Source organism: Serinus canaria, chromosome 9, assembly GCF_022539315.1.
Source record: "Serinus canaria isolate serCan28SL12 chromosome 9, serCan2020, whole genome shotgun sequence".
NCBI lineage: Eukaryota > Metazoa > Chordata > Aves > Passeriformes > Fringillidae > Serinus > Serinus canaria.
Window position 1 is genome coordinate 14052730 of NC_066323.1, and position 20541 is coordinate 14073270.

General features: G+C 40.1%; 1 protein-coding gene across 1 annotated transcript in view; it reads left to right on the forward strand.

Annotated features, from left to right (window-relative positions):
* The window catches only part of SLC9A9 (solute carrier family 9 member A9), a 172667-nt gene extending 159173 nt beyond the window's left edge, over positions 1–13494 (forward strand). Inside the window, exons 15-16 of the mRNA XM_009089176.4 lie at positions 10076–10181; positions 10672–13494. Coding sequence (XP_009087424.2) covers positions 10076–10181; positions 10672–10893 — 328 coding nt within the window. The 3' untranslated portion in view covers positions 10894–13494. The remainder of the gene's footprint in view (positions 1–10075; positions 10182–10671) is intronic.
* The last annotated feature ends 7047 nt before the right edge of the window (positions 13495–20541 follow it).

Below are 20541 nucleotides of genomic sequence, written 5' to 3' on the forward strand. Positions count from 1 at the left end.
TGTTTAGTGCTGAGGTCAGACATACATAGCCATCCTCTATCCAAAATATTTACAAATCTCTGTCCTTGACTACTATCATAAGTCAGACAAAGCTGTATTAAATGTGCTGGTCAAATGTTTTTATTGAAAAATCAGCTTTCAACTGAATGAAAAAGCCCTTGGAAAAATTTTGACTTTTCATTCAACTGTCTAGCATCTAAACTCTGAATTATTTCCTACTGAGCAATCAATGATATTTCTATTATAAATTATAATTTAATGTCTTGCAGAAATTTAGTTCAAAACTTTCACTTATCAGCTTACCTGAGAGTGGACCAAGAACTACTATGAAAGAATCTGTAACCAAAAAAAGTTACTAGAGTGAAATCTGAGTGGCAAACTCAAAGTTTTGGTATCCACTCTGGATTAGATGTTAGCACAGGACTTGTCAAAGATGGCAAACAAAAACATGATCTCAATAAATGTGTTTCTTAACCAAATCATGTTCATAGAATAGCTACACCTGCTCATGCATGATATTTCTGGCTTTTGTATTATGAGCAGCTCATGACTGAAACCCTAACAAGCGACCTCTCCCTCTGAAACAAAACACAGAATGAGAAAACCTCATGCTCATTCATGCTGTACTGTACTTTTCCCCACCTCTATCACAGCCAATCTTTGTGTCAGGGGCAGCACCAGTGTGTGTGTGCAGTGTACTGCAACCAACACAAGGGACTGATGCCAAACACAGAAGTCACTTTTCACACTTGCAAAAATCTGTCTTGTTCCCACCCACGTCCTGCCCCACGTCTCTCCAGCTTTACCCACCACGTCTCACTGTCCCCACTCACAGTGTGCCAGCATTCACGGGCTCACAGGAAAGCCTCAGGCCCTCTCAAGACAATTGTCCTGCTCCAGACTAGTGCAGGGACAGGAGCAGGGAGATGAGCCATCCTGGCTGGAGAGCTGGCTTTTCCTATTTCTGATTTACACTTGATCACTGCTGATCAAAAGGCAGTTTGATCTCTTAATATGTATCCTCTGTTCTGTTATTTTAATCTGGCACTGCTCATAAAGTATTCTGGTTTATGTATTCAGAATTTTAAACTAATTTTAGAATAAGTACCTCATATTTCTTTCCATGATCACTAACCTATTTTTTTCTTAGATATGTGCCATAATTAATTATCCTCATTTTTTCTTTGCGCTAGAATTTCCACACCTCTTAGGGAACGTTATTTTGTGAGGGCTTTCTAGCGGGTCTCTCTGCATTAAAATATCCTTACAACAGCAAAGATCTGGCTTGCCAGAAGGCTGCTTTCTTTGGATCACAGCAAAACCTATTCCTGGGCAATGTGCCTTCACATCTTCAACACTGAGCCCTCCCCTTCTTAATGTGCTTTCTTTACAAACCTATTAGAGAGTTCCAACTTCATCCAACTTGCTAATTGTGCCTATAAACATGGGTTACACATTGGGAAAAGCTGCTGGAGAGTCTGAATGCAGTCCATGGACCAATCTGCTCACAGGAGTAGAGATATTCAGAGGATGCATTAAACTAAACAGACTTTCTATTAGCAGGACTTCACAAAGGCTGCTCTGCTCTCAGCAGCTCAGCTCAGCACAGGGAGATGTAAGGACTGCTTATTTTAAGCCAGTCCCCTTCTAACTTATTACCAATCTGCCCTGAGGTACAGCCTGCCACTGAGTAAAACACACTTCTGCAAAACGCTAAACTATGTCCTGATCTTGCCACACAGCTTCTGAATCTACTTCCATATCTGGAATGAGCATGGTTTCTCACAACAAGCAATGCTACATTTCCATGACTACACTCTAAGCTATGCAGGTGCTGTCAGCTCGCTGAAGGGCTTCACCCCGCACAGCTCATGTTGGGATCCTGCTTTTACATTCCACAGGGACACACACAGCCCTGATTACAAGTTCTGTTTGTACACTCATGCTGGGCTAAGAGAGTAGCACTCCAGTCTATCCTCACCGCTGTACCAAACAGTCTCCAAAAAGCTTTCTCAGAGTTTTCATTTTCCTTGGATCTACTGTTCCCCTCAGATGTGACACCAACCTCGTGTTTTAATCTTTATATCAGTCTTCTGACAAAGAAAGAGATTCTATTATCTTTATACAGATTTTCTTTTCTAAAATACATAGTGAACTATCACTTTTGTTTCTATTTTTTTCTTTTAGAATCTTTACAAAAACAAGCAAGTATCTGAATAAAAGAGATTTGTTCCTCCAAGCCTTCTTCCACGTTTGTTGCTTGTCCTTCTACTAAATCCTGCAAGAAAAGAAGTGAAGTTCTTTACAGGATTTTTCTCATAAGAGATTGCATTTTCCTTTCAAGTTGTACCTTTAAAACTCTGAGAGCATTCTTTGACTCATGGCAATGCAGAAGCTGGAGATTTCTCAAAAACCCTCTCCACAGATCTGTGAACTATTTTAACTATTATAATGCTGCTATATCTCATGTATTGGATTAAATATTTCATCTGACTTCCTGAAAAATGCCAAATAATTCTTTTTCTATTTGAGCATAATTTTGGTGCAATGACTTTAGCTCTCCATCACCAGAGGCCCATAACAAGACTGTTAGTCCAGCTGTTACTCACAAAGTTCTAGCAGCCATTTCCTTGCCTTGCTTTCTCACTGCAGTATTTTAGTTTGAGCAGAAGGCTGCTAATTGATTTGGAAACTCTTGCTCACATTATTCTCTTGTTACCCTCTACTTCCATCGTCCTCCTGCTCCCAAGGTTCTCCTTCTACAGGGTAGAGACGCTACAACCACTGCTATCCTCAGGAGCTGTCTTGTTGCAGATTCATTTTACCTGACATAATTTATTGATGAAAGGTTTCTGAAAGCTTTCATTTTATTTGAATCAGACCTTCTCTTTTCTCCTCTGTGATATTGAAGCAATTTACTTGATCAAAAACAATTTGTACTTATACTTCACTGCATTTAATTTTTAAGGTTTATTCTCTCTGCACTGTGCAAATGATCAGATTTGTGGTGCCACTGGTATTAAACTGTTATTAGCAGGGGGTGTAACCACTGCCAGTCCACATTCTTCACACATCTGCTTTCTGGAATACTTCTCTGCCTGATGGTGACGCCAAGGACAATCTCATGAAACAATCTTCCACAGAGAGGGCAGAAACCCCTGCTAACTTCCCTGTGCTTCTAAATTAGTTCCCTCTGCCAGCACCAGGGTTCAAGTGTTTTATACAAAAGATGCACTTCAAGTGAAGAGCTTCCAAGTGATCTCACCTGAGGCAGCTGGCACCAAAGACTTTCTAAGGCTTTAAGGGCCTGTGCACAGCCAGGTCACAACAGAGTTCATCCTTTCTAATGCAATAATTCATCTTACTCATACCAATGGTATCTCCAGTTCTGTAATCATGTTGCATGTACCATACGCAGAAGTTCCTCTTCTGCAGGAAAACAAACCCTATTGCCAAGCTACAGACAGAGCAGTCTTGGAATGTCCTGAGAAACTTCTATGCCTTAAAACATGCCAGGAAATCCTTTTAAGTTTTCCAAGGTCAAATTTCTTTTTATGAATCCCATGTTCACGCAGGTCCTCACTAGCTAAACATTTACATTTGTTGGGTTTGGTGCCATACTTCTCACACAGAAATTTATATGCTTTTTTATCTTTTTCTTCATGATGTATTTAATGTAGTGCTTTCTAATTATGAAAATGAATGCCTTTATATACTTCCTTGGTATGGAGGACATGGTGTCTGATTTCTTATATTTTGCCTTCGGAAATCTATATTCTCATGTTCTGAAGTGAAATTCATTTCACCAAGTTTTACATACTTAATTATTAGGCATCTCCATCTAATTGAATTGTTTAGACTGTTTTACAGTCAAAAAAGGGAAAGAAACTCATCCTAATCTCAAGTCATTCCAATTATGACTGACTCCTTCAGTGCCAGAGCTAACGGGCTTGGATTGGGCCATTTCTCTTGGCTGATGAAAAGTAAGACTGGCAGGTTAGATGCCTGCCTGATATCCTGCTGAAAGCTGTCTGAAAATAGGGGATACCAACGATGCCAACTAAAATCACACACCTTATTCAGCAAAGTCCCATGCATGTCTTGCACACTGATGTGATTCATGCAGCAGCCTTACCTATCCACTGTGTGTATCTGACTCCTATGCATCTCTGGTGGTGCTGTGTAGTCAGTTGTAAGTTTTTTGGTATTTTTCATTTGTTTAGTGTTCTGTTTTGGTGATGGAGGTGGTAGTGCTTGTTTTGTTTGGGAGGGTTGGGAGGCTATTCTGAGGGGCAGTTGCTAGTTTTTTTGTCAGAAGAAGACAAAAAAAGACAAGTAACATTTTCTTGTTACTATACAACTGATGGCAGGGAAAGTTTTCCTTCTGTTCTTTATCTGCCTCGTGTAGCCTGCATTTTCCAAACTTCTTTCTAATATTAATTTGTCTCTTCATATATTCTTTTTTAATTCTATATGAGTATGCTTCCATCCTTTGCATGCTCTATCTTGCCATTTTCAAGAGTAGCTGCATTACCACTCATCAGTTATATAAGCAGGTTTCCATTTAGATCTCTGATTTTTACTTACATGGAGGCGTTAAATTCAGGATATAATAGACTTCAAATAACTTGAGTAAGATGTCTGGGTTTTCTGCTCTGCCTCAGGGAGCTATCAACTAAGACTGTGGTCTGCAAATACCCCAGACATTTTACTCAGCACACACAAGAGAACAAGCCACTTCTCAGTCTGCAGCTACTTATAGATAAAAAGATGTGACTAAGATCAGTTTCACTAACTTCCTCCATTTTGCCCACATCTCTACAATGCTTCCAGTTTCAAAGTTGAAAGCAGCAAATTTTTAGCCCTATTCTGCAAAAAACCCAGAGTTAATACTTAGAGTCTGACATTACATCTGGATCTGGAATTTAAGTCAGACAGACTTTCCCATAAATACACATTGAACCAGATCTTATTAATACTGATTTTCATTACTCTCCCTTTTTTCAGACATGAGCAAGACAAAGACAGAAAGAATGAATCTTGTAAAAAAAGAGACGTGATGATTTGACTTTGCAGAGCTACAGTATTATTCCTTTCATCTTCAATTGTTTAACATTTTAAGTTACAACAGTAGCAGACTCTTCAATTTTTTTTAAACCACTCCTTCAAAAGATTTTAAAAAGTCACAAAAAACTAGAATAGGATTTGCTAATAACAGCTATAAGTTAAAATTAAAATATAATTTATACCAGATTTAGTGATTCTTCCTCAGCTTTCTCCACAGTGCAGATTAACTTATCTTAACATATTAAATCACCACAGATCTCATGGGTTTTTCCAAACACACATCTGTTATTCTACCAATTACATCTAACATAACCATTACCCAATTTTTCAACCATTCTATAGTGATAACTCCCCATCCTCCACAAATTCCATGGTACACAAGAGCACGTGGAGCATCCTCTCTTGCAAGAGCCAGGAGGAGAGCTCCCCTAAAACCCCTCTCCTCCTCTGGGGCATTTTAACCTGCTGTGCATGCCCTGCAGAGCTGGTGGTGTCTCTGTGCCTCCCCAGCCCACTCTTGCACACAGGCTGTGCTCTACAGCACCCCAAGAACCTCAGCCAGCTGTTAGCAGGAGCCAGCCACCTGCACAGCTCAGCCAGAGAAAAGTTTCATGGTTTGCCTGCTCCCTGTCAAACACTACCAAAATGGGAATGTTTTCTCTCTAGGCTAACATGTAATTTATACCAAATCATCCTTTAAAAAAAAAAAACACACACAAAACTGAACTCTAACAATGAGCAAAATGTGAGTTCTCTTTATTACAGAAAACAGATTGAAAAACTGGAAGTGACATCTTTACTTTCATACCTTTCTTAATTATATTTCTTCATAAGCACAACAAAAAGTAGAATTAAAACTCATAAGTAATCTACAAATTGAGACTCCAAAATATTCACCTAAAGGACACCAAAACAAAGAGCTGCAAAGCTCAAGAAATCTTAAAAACATTGCCCAAAGGATGAATTTGGGGTGTGGTGACATTAACTTCTAGAGATTCATGCCTGGAACAGAAATATAGCACCTAGCAGCAGAACACCAAACAACATATGCAATAATTGGGCACTTAGAGCAGTCTGATATAAGAAAAGGTCTTTCCAGAGCTGCCACGTGTATTTCCACCTGGGATCACAGCTGCTGCTTTGTTGAGGGGTGGGTGAGGTGCTTGGGTTTGAATCTCCTTGTTGTGTTTGGTTTATTGGGGGGCAGGTGTCCCCCCCAGAAAATTATATCTCTCTTACTATGATATTTTTTCATAGCAGAGCTAGGATTAGGACTGGGCTATGATTTTGCTCCTCCAACAAAAGGAAAATGAGCTCTGAAGTCCAAGTCTAAACAGCCACAACATTTCTGGAAGAATATCTTTCTCTATTTGAACATGCTAATCCTATTTTATCAAAAAGATAGTGATTTTCACCAACATCCTCAAAATTTGATAGAGCATGTCAATTAAAATGTGGTCACAGAAATTTTTAGGTTCTGTTTGTTCATCCTAATATTAAGTCAGAACTTTTCTTTACATCTTCAGTTTTTCCTCATGATGGAAAAGGTAAACATTTTGCAATATGGCTGATGGCAGAAGCATTTCTCCTCAGATTTACCTGTGACTTCTCACTTAAAAACGTCCTTTCAGGTTACCTGTATCTTTGTGAAGCAGGAGATACACAGGAGGAAGATTTCAATAGTAGATACTTGTTTCAGACAATGTTTTAAAAAAAATCACAATTCCATGGTTTGATTCCTGATAAATCTTCATGAAATTATTTTTTAATACATTGCACTTAGAGCAAAGAGGACATCAGATCAGTCAAACTCAGAATAGACAGAAGCTGAGCCAGGACTGAGGAAACAGATTTAGATATTGAGCCTGGTTTCAGTGAGACAGGGAGAACTGTGCCTGACAAGACTGAAACTGCCTGGGCAGTTTCAAACAGCAATGAGGCAAACCAGAGTAAACATTTCTGGGTATGTGAACTGAGAGTGGAAGCCAGGAGATCAATGGGAAGATGGGTATTTGATTATAAAAGCAGGGCATGGTAACATCCCTGCATTACATTTGGATTAAAATCCTCTGCACGCGCCTACACTGGCACCCTTAATCCAGTTTCACACCTCAGCAGTCGCCACCTTTCCAATATTAATGTCATTCTCTAAGACAGGCAGCTGTGTGCCCAGGGAGGGCTGGAGTGCCAAGCAGCTCTGCCCTGCTCTCTTCTCCCCATCCCTGAACAGGGCAGGCACCAGTTTGGTCTGACTGTAGTTTCCCAGTTATGCCAAGAGGTTTGCACTTCGTTTTTCCAAATTTTTAAAGCAGCCCTAGTGCAACATCTACCTTTTTCTATTACACTATTTAAATTACATCTCCCTGGAGATGCAACCAGAGCAGCTGGAGTGTGATAAGGCTTCTTGCCAGCCTTAAAATGCTGTAGGACCCACATCTGATATGCTTTCGAAATGCCAGCACTGCACACAGATTTTTCTTCCTCTTTTATGCTGCCCTAAACGATGTGATTATGTCTGTAATACTATAAAGCAACTGTGTCAACCATAAAGAGGAAACATTTATGGCATAGGTTATTAAAACAATGAAAAATAGGCCAGGGCAATTTAAATTCCTTGAGTGGGCTGAATAATAACTAGTTAAATAAGGAACAAAGATAAATAATTTATTACAGAATCAACACAACAAGCACAAGAAAATTGCATTCACTTTAAACTGCATCTCAAGAGGCTTCAGAGCAAAGCACGGACAGCACACAATGAATGTGTCAGAGCAAATGCAAAATGAAGGGGATTTAGAGAACCTGTTGCAAAATGGAGTAATCGCTCAGCTTCAGAATATCCACATACATAAATGCCAGCCAGTGAAACACACCAGACAAAAGTTTATGCTAAAAGTAGTAGTGGCTCAAGGGACTGAAGAGTGCTGTGGTGGCTGGGTAGACTGTCTGCTTCAGCACACACACCCCTACTCTGTGTGGTCAGGCTCAGGGCTAGCATGGGCAAAACAGGACTCATTTTTACAGAGTGGGATAAATGCTCATTAGGAAATTATAAGGCTGCTTACAAGTAAGGCCTAGCTCAGACAACATCAGATTAAGGTAGAGTAATACTCATCTTCAATTACTTATTCTGGAAAAGAATGAAAGGACAGAGCAGACAGAACTCAGGATAATCAAATGCAACTTCCTTTACAAGCCTGTACTTTTTATGCTCAGTCTGACAACTCAGTTCAAACAATTCAAGTTGTTTGTAATAACAAAGCAAATATTTCCAAAGATTAAAAACCTAGAATGAGGTTTGGTTTTCCATTTTTAGCCTTTTAATTAGGTTTTTCTGAAGTGCTGAAAACAGAGCAACTCTAATTAATGGCTTTCATACTTTGCTTTTTAATAATAGCTCTTAACAACCTGGCAGTCTGGAGGTTTCAGATAAAATTGGGAATGGATCAGAAAAGATTCTTTGGCTTGATTTTACTCTAATAGTAGTGAGACAAATCTAAACTTTCCCTAGAAAATTAGATCTCATGAGATTCTCACCTTGATCATGGTTCTGATAAGAATTTATATTAAGATCTCACCATCTTTTCTGAAGAAGAGTCAATTAGTTTTTCACACAAACTTGGTATATGACCTTGGGTGAAGAAATCACCCAATCTTCTGACTTAACTTTTAAAAATAAATAGAAAGCAGCTTAACTTTTAAAAATAAATACAAAATGTGCACATAAAAACACCACTATAAAGCAATTTCCATGTCTGTAGTACATAGGACACAGCAAATTATTAAGCCTTCCAATTTTTTACTGAGATCAGGAGCATGTTTTACATCTCTTCAGGATAAAGAATTTGTGCTTGATGTGTTCAGCAGTGGTACCATAAACAGCCAACAATGCAAGAAAAGGAGGCAGTGGTGTGGATAGGCCCAAGGCTCAGTCTTTCTACAATATTGCTGCAGAACCTGAATCACTGTTATTACATTTGTTCCTTTCCTGTTTAAGGAGGCAGGGAGAAAGATTGGGGAAGATGGCACAAGCAAGAAAGCAAGAGAAGGAGCAGGGGAGAGAATGTGGGACGACAAATCAATAAAGTAAATTTTCCCTAGCAGCAAAAATAGCTGACAGATCTGCTTCCCAAAGAACACTGAAAATTACTTTGTGAGTAAAAGTGGCAGAGAAGATAAGGCAACTTGAAGGACTCATGGGAGAGCTGCTATTGACAGACATGCAGATGATGTAATTGCTCAAGATGAGCAGGTTTTTCTTTTATCTTAATAAAGCACTTCTGGAAAAAAGATTGGAAAGGCAGGTATGAGACAGTAGCATAAAGCCTGTTCCTAACTTACATAATTTTATGTAAAGAAGAGTTGATGTATGAAGTGGAAAAGAAATGCATTGAATGCTGAAGATTAGGTATCACAGAGAACAACTTACTTACACCCCCAGTGATAAAGGAATTTAATATTTGATGAAATATGCTTTGTCTGTTGAAGAAATATATTGATTTTACAAAAGGCAAAAGATATGTGTTTAAGAAAACATTTGCTACTGTTCTTATATAAATTAGCTGATAGAATGGCATCTTTAATTGTCCTGTTTACTCTTTACTCTTCTGTGTCTTGCTCCAAGTGTGATTTTTTTTAATGCAATTTGATCAGGAGACAATCCAATATACACTTCCTGTGTTTCAGCTCCTGCTGCATTTTGTATGCCATGACATTCCCTTCAGCCATTCTGATACCCTTTCAAGACAGGGTTTGAGCATCAAATGGTTTGGGCTTTGGGGGAATTTTCAGGGTTTTTTTTCCTGCTACTCAAAAACATTCAACAAGACTGACGACAGGTGAATGTATGCAGTAATGGGGGAGGTGGGGGGGATAAAGAGATAGTATTTTATATATTTCTGTTTAGTTAGATTTGGTTTTGTGCTTTAAAATTCAATTTCTTAGTGTAATAGAGCAGCACATTGCCACCAGTATGTCTATTGCAAATATCCCTTAACAAAGCTCACAGGTATCTAAAGCCTCTCCTAACCCACGCTGGGCCACCTCTCACATCAACATTGCCTCAATGGTGCAACCCTCTTGCCAGGCTTCTGACCAGCCCCAGGGCATATGGGGTAAGTACCCAGCTTGGTTCATTCTCCTCAAGGTGCTAGCCAAAACCTGCCACTTCAGATTGAACACTTCAGTTCAGTCCCTTTTCTAAAACTTTTTACTTTTAATGCTAAGCACTACACAGTTTCTTCAGCTGTGAAGACAACAAGGTACATTTTCATTAATGGCCCCTGAATACTGCGAGCTTCAAATTTGAGTGATATATTCTAAATAATTCATCCAGATGCTGAAAGTATTGGCTACCCATCAGCAATATTTAAGCACTGAAATTATCCAAAACATCTGAAGGGTAGGTTATGTTTCTCAACACTGCTTGAGAGCAGAACATGGTTGGCTTTAATCAACAAGATGGTAAATGAACACCTGAGAAAATAAGCAAGTAATGAAACAAAATGAAAGTGAAATTACAGAGCTCTTGTTCATTTAAGCTTCAACAAAAAATCTCCCTCAAGAGCCTCTCTTCCACAGATGTTTTTCTTTGTTTGAATCCAGGACCAACTGAAGGATGGAGACACAGTTTATATCATCAACAATGATGAATTGACTGAAAACTATGACTCGTCTGCTCACACAGCAGTGCCAGCACAGGACAGCACAGCCTCCAGCCAGGCTACAGGCAAGGAAGATATTCAGGAAGGAGACCTAGGATTAGGAGGATACAAACTCCAGCTTCAACACACTGCAGCTCAACCCCAGAAGAATTCATTGGCATGAGCAGTGTAATGTTAATCACAAGAAAGAAGATGAAAACAATGAAACAAAAGATCCTTTTATGCAAACAAGAGGTCAGAAAAAAATGTACTAAGCGCAAAAATCAAAGAAAATTTACATTTCAGCAACTAAATGCCTGCTCCTCCCAGGAAAGAAGTTTGCTATCACATCCATATAACTACAATCACATGCAGGTTTTATGACTGTATCAGTTTTTAGGATGAAGGCAAAGGACAGTACCAGCCTACTGTAAATCCATTGCAGTCATGTTTTGTCTCAGCACTTAGCTGTACTCTGCCACTCACATGTACACAGGCCTTTGAATATTGCTTAGAGGCTTCAGTAAATTGAAATGGAGAGAAATAACTTCCTAACATTCATGCTCACATAATGACAGCTCTTTTCTACAGCTGATCATGACAAGATCCACACATAATTACTCAGTAGCTATTGCATTTATAAGGAAAAAGCAGAATATTCCTTGTCCAAGGAGTGTGTGATGTGAAAATGCTTAAAACATGCTTTGCAGCACCTCAGTCTTGATAGATAAAGCCTCATGCCCACAGTATAGACTTGTCCTGATGTCCAGCCAAATATTTTCTTTCTAAATGCACCTTATAGCCTGGTCCACAGAGGGCTTCTCTAGGCTGCCACAAACTGCACACTGATAGCAGGAGACATGGAAGTGTGTGAAATCAGCAACACCATTCATGGCAGCACTGAATGGGCACAGCCACTGTTTAGAACCAGTAGCTCTTCCAAAAGGCGTTTGTCCTTACAGCTTGGCAACACGCAAAGCTTAAAAGGGGGAAAAGGGTTTTTTGTTTTCAAAGATAATTCTAAACATATACTTTGATTCAAGAACTCAAATATTTCTTCTTTTTTTTTTTTACTGTTTAAGAAGAGTTGTTTCTAACCAAATATTTCTGCAAAACAATTATATCCTCAGACTGCCTGCTCCAAGGATAAATTTGTCTGTCTCTCTTCTTATGCTGGGCACTCGATGCTATGCTAGAAATGAGAACTGCGGTGGTTAGAAACAAAAGGGGGGAGATAAAAAGCCACACACCACACAAGAGAAGTATCAAAGTGTTCATTGTTCTGCATAAAGACAGTAAATGGATAACTAACTGCTCAGCCATACATACAGCTGGCTGTCAAACACTGTGAGGCATTAGTACAGATAGCTTTGGCACACAGCAGAGCTAAGCAGTGCAGAACCAGGGACAGAGCCAGCCTGCTGTTGTTAGAGCATGTGCCTTTTGTCACAGCAGAAGTTTCAACTAAGTATGCATGATGATGTTCCTACTAAGAAAGTCAAAACATCAGGAGTTTTTAAGGAAGATCATCCTTAGTAAACAAAGATAACAGGCAAGAAGAAATTTGTTATCTTGAAGAATAAAAAACAAACTGTCTCTGTTGATAGTCCTAAAGATGAATAGATCTTAATTTCACCACAAATAAAACCTAAAATACAAATATAATCAATTTTCAGTCATTCTTTTCCAGTGTAGTTTCTGTCTATATGTGACTAGAAAAACCATTTTAAGCATAAATTGGAACACAATGGAGTTGTATGTACTGTTACAAAAAAATCAGAAGTTTCAACTGGCATTTCATTTTTTCCTAAACTCTAATCAAGGATATCTTCAAAGGGCCTTAATCCCCACGTGGTTTAAAACAAATAATATTCAGGCATTAACTTATTCAAGATAAGTTCTTAGAAGAACTATTGAATTTCCAGCTCCGTGCTTTGCTTTGTTTAGCTGCCTGGGCTGGGAAAAGACGTGCAGCAGCTTGCAAGAAGGGATGGGAGAATGGGTAAGGAGGGAAGGTTTTGTGACCAAGTACTAGGAGGTACCAAAGAACAGAGGAAGGAGAAGCAGGCAGACACTGGAGTGAGGTGAAAATGTGGCAACCCAGCCAGAAGCCTTGGGGCAGGTGCTGACACCACCCTGAGTTCAGTAGCCAGTTTCTGGTTTCAGCCTCTGGAAGTCCTGAGGGCATGCCACCAGCCTTACCAAGTTTCTTGGGGAGCATGGATTCCAGTCCTTAGATTATACTGCAAATCAAAGTGCTGCAGCATAACAAAGATGCAAAGCTGTTTTTCACAACTGCAACGTGAACTGGAAATGACAAGATTTTCAATAGTTTCACTCTTAGATTCTACTCTGAAATGCATCCTGCAGCATACGGTAGGGGGGCTTGCTGATTGATTTATTTATTGTGCCTGTGTCCAGGTTTCTCACATTTGCACAATGATAAATGGAGAGCTCTGGGGTCTGAAATTCTCTGTTTATAAAAAAAGTCTGCAACAAATGCTTTTCACACTGTTCTACCCCTATGTCTTAAAGGGCTATTTTACTTGGTAGGGAAAGTCATCCCTTATGACAGATAAGCCATACTTCTCATTTCACAGGTCAGATTTTTGTGCCAAGACTACCAAAGAGGCCCATCAGTGGTCCCAGCAGGAAGGGCATCTATCATCTGGGATCATGCTCAGTAACAAAAGTATCATTGGCTTTTAGGAAAATTAGCAATATGAGCTGCAAGCAAACCTGAACCTTCTGCTAAATGGCAATAAGAATCTCAATTGTCCATTACACTCACCATTTCCCTATTTTAAGATACTCTTTTCATGACACACAGCTCAAGAGAGTTACAACATTAGAATAAATGACATATTTGTATTCAAGAAAAAAATTACTGACAACTAGTAATTCTGCATGACTGTTTAAACAGAGTAATGAATGTTAAGAGAGGTCTTTAATGCAATTTACAGTTTATACACTGGAGATTTAAATTACTCAATATCACACAGTGTTTGACTGAATGTGCAAGTCACTCATTATAAATGTGAAGCTATTCCTTCTAACTGACTTAATCTAATAAAACACTGCTTGGAAAGGGAAATGTAATATATATTGTCAAAAATGTAGTGACTACTATTCAGAATGAAGGCCAAAATATGAGGCAAGGTAGAAATCTGGAATACTGCTAAACCTTTCAGGTTTCAGAAGTAATAACTAGCATTTCATACAGAACTATGAAGAGCATTTTGCTAAGTTTGAAAGCCGTGGAAAAAATCCTAGCTATACAGCAGTGCCAGTCCAAAAAGATACTCCACTGAAAATATCAGATCACTATAACAACTTTCACAGAGAAGTGCAATATTTGGTAACCTCACTGAAAACAGGGGCCATTGGAAGTGAGCACTTATGTTGCTGTGTTAAAAGCTTAAACTTCTCAATAGTAAGGACATAAAGTCTATCTCCAAACTGATGAACCCTGCGTATACCTTCAGCCAGGAAACTAATTGCCTTGAAGCCCTGAGAGCAGCTCACACCTTTTTCACCTGGCAACTTATTCAAGTGCCTCCCTGAGCTGGTCTCTCTCCTTTCTTCCTTTGTATTTTGCTATCAGCCATCAAGAAATGTGAGCCCTGTAACACCCCGAGTGCTGTGTATGTTTGGGTACAATATAAATGCAGCAATATTCAGATCTGTATTTTAGATGTACATGAGCATTACAGGTGTGCTTTTGAAATTCTTTGTTTTCACAGAGATTGGGAATTCCTAGGATACAAATATTAACTATAAACTTCAGAGAACCAAGACAACACCCTGAAAGCCACTGCAGAGCTTGGAAAAAACTCCTTCCAACTCAGTATATTTTGTGATTCTATACTTCTAAAGACAAAATTGTTCTTCCCCTACTTCATTCTGGCAAAGTGGAAAATAGCCTTTATTGACATCTTAAAGCAAACTGGTTCTGAGCATTTTAAATAACTTAATATAAGGAAGCCCATCTCTGGCAATATAATCCCAACAGACATGAGTTCTGCTTAGTGAACTGTAAAGGACTCGTCAAAATTTTATTTTAGAAACTGTATTTCAGAACTTGAAAATTCTCCAGTTGACCCAAATTTTCTAAGCAAATAATTTATCCCACAGCCTTGGTCCCAGAACCTATCAGTTTTCAGATCAGGAAACCCCATCCTTCCTTGGGCTTGGCAATTAGTTTTTGTGATAGGTATTACTGTTCAGGAGAGTTAGACAAAACCTGTTTCCTCGAATACTTGTTTTGTGTTTTGGGGTTTTTGCTCTTGGTAACCTATACATTTTTTACATCACGATCACATAGTAGAGTGCAAGTTTCTGAACAGTATAAAAGAAAACTTTGCCACTATAGTAATTATCTCTCCCTTTATTCATGCCTTTTAAGGGATTAAAAGAGTAAGATAGCCTAGTGCAGTGATGGGCATCAGCCAGGTGAATATCCTCTGCAACAGCCTCGTGGTGCAAGTCACACTTCCAGTCTGAAAACTGCCCACTGAACAACCTGGCACATCTTTGAAAATGAAAAACTATTTCAGTCAGCCCCATGGTGCCAATCTATGGCCCCTTCCCTCTGTGGAAAGGGGACTTTCCTGTAGTTACCCCAGGGTGTGTCAGGTGTCCCTCTCCAGCTTTGGCTCTGCATGGGCCCAGCAGTGCTAGAAAAGCCACCAGCCAAGACCATCTCATACTTCCTTAGAATACCACAGGAAAAGCCCACAGGCTTCATGCTCCAATTAGGAAACTGGGATTCCAATCCTTCCAGCTTTCCCACTGTAAAGAGCACCCTGCCTTCCTCCCACAGCAGCCCCCTGGCTCTGGGCAGTGCTCCCTCCACGCACCAGGGGAGGCAGCGAGGCTGCACGAGCTCTGCTGCACAACATCCAGCAGGAATGATTCTGCTCACAAATAAACCTTTTTTTCCCCCACCAGTGTCAGAGCAGAAGCCACATTTTCCCCAACTAATTCAGTGTTACTGGTCAACATTATTACCCTACAAAAATCATATCTGAGGTATGGAAGAACAAATATTGTTTCAGGCCTCAGAGGCTCCCAAATCTGAGCACATCAAATTAACATCATCCTTCTGAGAACCCAACAGAGCTTGAAATTCTGGTGCAGGAAGCAGTAGAGAATATCCAGGAGCTTTTTCCAGCTACTGTTCTACATCATTATTTGCCACAAAGCTGTCTGCTTCTGGTGTGCTACAGCAAAAGCAGGTGGACATTTAAAAAGTATGGGTACTTTACTGAATAAGGACATGAGCCTAGAGGGAACCTTGGACCCAACAAGCTAAACACTGAAAGAAATAATCTTATGCCATGACATTCAATATCATGCAAGTCCAGGACTAGTTATATAAAAGTGAATTGAAATAGGATAATATCTCATAAGCATAATGAGATTTCTTATACCAGAGGTAAAGTAACTTTTGAATGCATGCTTGACTGGAAATGAAAGAGAAAACTACACAAAAAAAGGAACGATGAAGGAAGAAAAGGGGGAGCAAGGGTGGAAAGAATCAGTGCCAAGGAGATTCAAATTGAAAAAGATCAGAAAGATATTCATAGCAACTGCAGGCTAAAACCCAAATTAAGCAGTGTGAGAAACTAAGGATTATCTCAAAGAACACACCTAAAGATTTTACTGAGCCATAGATAGCCCTGACACTACTATATTGCAAACCTTAGGTATTCCACTGACTTAAAGGCAGGAACAGCCACCAGCTGAAAATTGGCCTAATTTTAAAAAAATTAGGAAAAAGGACCAAAGCTGAAAGGCCAATCCTTCAACATAGCAGAGTTGGAAAGCAATAAAAACAACACAAGCCTTATATTTGCAGAAGGAAAAATGACTGAAGATATAAGTTCTTCAGTCCTCTCATTTCATCTCTCCCTCCTTCACCAGCAATTCCTTTTCCTCACCCAATTGTCTCTTACATCTTCTCTAGTTTATCTTTAAGACAAAAACTTTGCTTTTCCCATCCCTTGAGCAAACAAAATTATGAAGTCCTATTCTCCCTCTGCAGGATATCCACACCCAGCACAATTTTAAATAGTTCTTTAGTTCTTCAAAAAGAAACTAAGATATCTGAGGCAAGGTTGCATGAACTACATAACCTCTACCCCAAGTGGTGACTGTGCTCAAAATCAGGGGCTCAGACACATTGCAATATCCTTTGGGCACTTCTCTATCACTGCAGCTGCTAAGAGCAAGAGCTCATGTATTTTTAACTAGAGGAACCAAGAGGAGGAAAAACCCTTAAGAAAAGCTGCAGAACCATTGTCAGTCAGGCTGCCATGAGATGTCCAGGGCCAGGCAGCACCATCAGAAGAGCACTCTGTCTGCATGGCTTTGTCTCACAGTGAGGATGGGCCATCACAAGCTTGGGCACACAGGAGAGGCTGGCACATAGGCAAGAGCACCAACACACAGCCTAAATCCAAACCCTCTCTTTACCCTTTGCACAAATTCCCACAGCCTGGGGAGCTCCAGGAGGGACGAGTCCCTCAGCCATGGGAGAGCTCACGTTTAACTGCAGCAAACCAGGCAGAGGTTTCCAGCTGCCAGAGCAGGGAATGTGGTGCTGCTCTCTTGCTCTTTCGTGGTCCAGGCACGTTTTCCTGCTGGTACTCAGAGAGTACTGCTGCCACTGCTGATTAGAGAAGTGACTGGAGCACCTTTTCTGATGAAAGCTAATGTGAAGTGGACACTTGAGACAAGTACTCCAGTTTCTGCTGAATGAACCATCAGGCCCATGCGAAAAAAATAAGAAAATGCTGTTCTATTTCTTAACTGTTTTGTTTACAGCAAGAATCTGTCTACAACCACCCAGCCCATGATACCTGAAGGCCTAAACACCAGTAATGGAGATCTGTTAGGAACCCTCAAACTCCCTATATTTGGCTCAGAAGAAGGATCCTCCCCCTCTGCATGAGCTCCCCTATATGGCATCATCTGACAGGGTGTCACACTGACCTGCTTCAAAGGAAAACTGCAATGGTCTATCCCTGAACTGAGATTTTCAAGCACAGAAGAGAATTTCAGTAAAAAGGCACATGGATGCAGATTCCCCAGTTCTTAGTGTAGTTCAGGTGCTCTGGAAGGATAACTGTAAACCACAGTTATCAAAAATTAAGTGTCACTCAAAAATAACCCACACACACTTCAGGAGCTCTATTGGCACATGTTTGTGACCAAAGGCAGGTGTTCCAGCTGAACTTCACAAGGAATAGAACTCTTGTGGGTATTTTACAGAAATCTCCACCTTCTGTACATACAGGTATAAAAGTAATTAGTAATATTCCTCTCTGCTCATGCAATACCCTCAGTGAACAAGCAGTGACACTTAGTGTGTACTAATAAAATTTTGCAAGTGATGAATACCCAAGAACTCACACTGAAACCTATTACAGCCCTAAAGTCACACTGAAATTAGCCCACAAAAGTGCCAAAACACACACTGCTCCCAGCAGAGCCTCCAAGACAAAAATACAGCACAAAACACACCTTATTTTGATTGGCACAATAAACTCCCTATTCCAGGAATGAAACTGATTTTATCACAGGGTGACTCAGCTTCTGTGTAAGGAATAAATTAGCGACTGAAACAGGACTGACCCCCTTCAGGCCATTGGTGGTGGATTTGGCTCGAGGGTTTTTTTATTTCCTTTTTCTTTTTTGAAGGATACCTGGGGTGGACCAGACTAAGCCTGAGGAATGATGACCTCATCTTTTGTTCAGCCTCCCAAGCCAAGGTGGTGTGGAACAGTCTGCATGAATTCTCAGTAGAGCCACAATTTGTGTGAAAGCCCAGTGTGTGGCAGCTTATTTTCCCCTGGCTGCTCCAGCATATGCCTTCTGTATGATTTGGCCTCGTGCTCAGAACAGCCTTAGTGGATGGGGATTTTTTCTGAAATTTCTATACAAAAACATATAACTTCAGGACACAATAGTGCAAGGCTGGAGAAGAGGTTGTTAGCATGAACCAGTGCCTGAAGTTCCTGCATTCTTTGTGGTTTTAGCATCCAGGATTTATGCATGTAGAGAGCCCTGGTTGGAACTCAGTTTATTTAGAAGCTTTCACCATCTGTTCTTCCAAATCCTGAAAACATGAAGAAAATACACTTCACGAGCAGCTACAAACACAGATGAGCTCAGCAGTTTATACTGGAATATACTACATACAGGGAAAATAATTCATAACATCTCTGAGGTTTCTCCTTCAGGCATAAATTGAGGATTGAAGCTCTAATGCCTTCACTTTTTGCCACAGTGAAAGAATGCTCTGGTTTATATGAATTCACCCTCATACATCTTCATACTATGGCGTAGAGACCCAAACTCTCTGAAACTAAGATGACTTAAAAGATTTTCTAATTAAACTAGCCAACTTCACTAATACATCACCTGTCATCACACAGTCCTTAGAGATTTTTTTATTACCTAGAAATTAAAATCTCTGAATAATTAGCAAGCAAAGTTACAACTACAACATTTTTAAATGCTTTCAAACCACAGTCCAACGAAGGCAATCCATTAATCTCTACTTTCCTTTAAGTACAACTTCCAGCCCTTATCCCTGACTTTTCAACCTAGTTCCACCTACTTAACAAAGGATGCTTCAGCAAACTCTGCCCCAGTTTTCCAGACATTATAGGTATCAGTTGCCTAACTGCTGGGGATGAGGCATTGGAGCTCCCCTAAGCAGACTTCTGTGAAGGACCCTCCAAGGATGCTCCACAAGCTCCCCAGGAAGCAGGAGCCTGCCCTCACCTGCACGGACAGCAGCCATTCCAGGCAGACAAGAAATGCACCCTTCCCACTCTCCTCCTGCAAGGATTCACATTTCCACACTTCATTTCCACACTACCATTTCCACACTTCACTACCAGGTAAACTGGTTTGACAAGAAACCACCACCCCTGAAGGCTGGAGAAACAAATCCCTCATTCCCAGCACTTCTCCTCAGTGTCTGCTGTCACAGTGTTGTGCTGATGCTTCCCTGAAGATGGCAAACTCTCCTCCTTCCCAGGCCTGCTTCTCCTGCTGCCTGCCACCTTTAGCAGGGCCAGCTCTGCCTCAAGAGCCAGGCAAAGTGCAGTAGAAGGGAAAGGGTCAGCAAGCAGCATCCCTCTGAAGGCAGCCATTAACCCTCCTGCCCTCAGACTCAGCCCTGTCCCTTTTTGTCCCCCTCTGCACATGAAATATTCTTTCTTGTCTCACAAGTGCAGAAAACTGGCAAAGCCAGGGCAAGAGCTGACAGGACAAAGTCAAAGAAGCCTGGGGGAGGCATTCATTGATGGTTCATTTTCTACACTTATTTCTTCTTGGACAACCACACCTTTGCTGTTCCACTGCAGTGCTGTCCATAGGTTATGGAATTCTGAGTGACCCAGGAAGAGTGAATTTATCTCTTGTTTCTGCAGGGCACTTACTGTAGAACTGGCCAAAAATACCACTCAGATGTTTTGCAACAAAAAAGCACCTTTGCATCAAAATCAAAGGCTGTACAGTACTGTGCTGATTGCATTAAAGGTTCCATGGAACAGAACTCTAATATTAATAATTTTGATTGTTTTGGTTAAAATTTTGCCCATTTATTATTAACTTTATGCATTAAAAATTAATCTAGAGTGATGTTATTTGCCCATATACTATACCCAAATTCACAAGCAAATCTTAAAATAATTCAGTTACGAAACAATAATGGTTAATGTCCTCATAAAAAATCTCAGGCTTTTATTCTAGTACAGAAGGGGAGGAAATATTCAGATAGAAGAAATTTCTGTCCCTCCTAGGATTAACCATCATA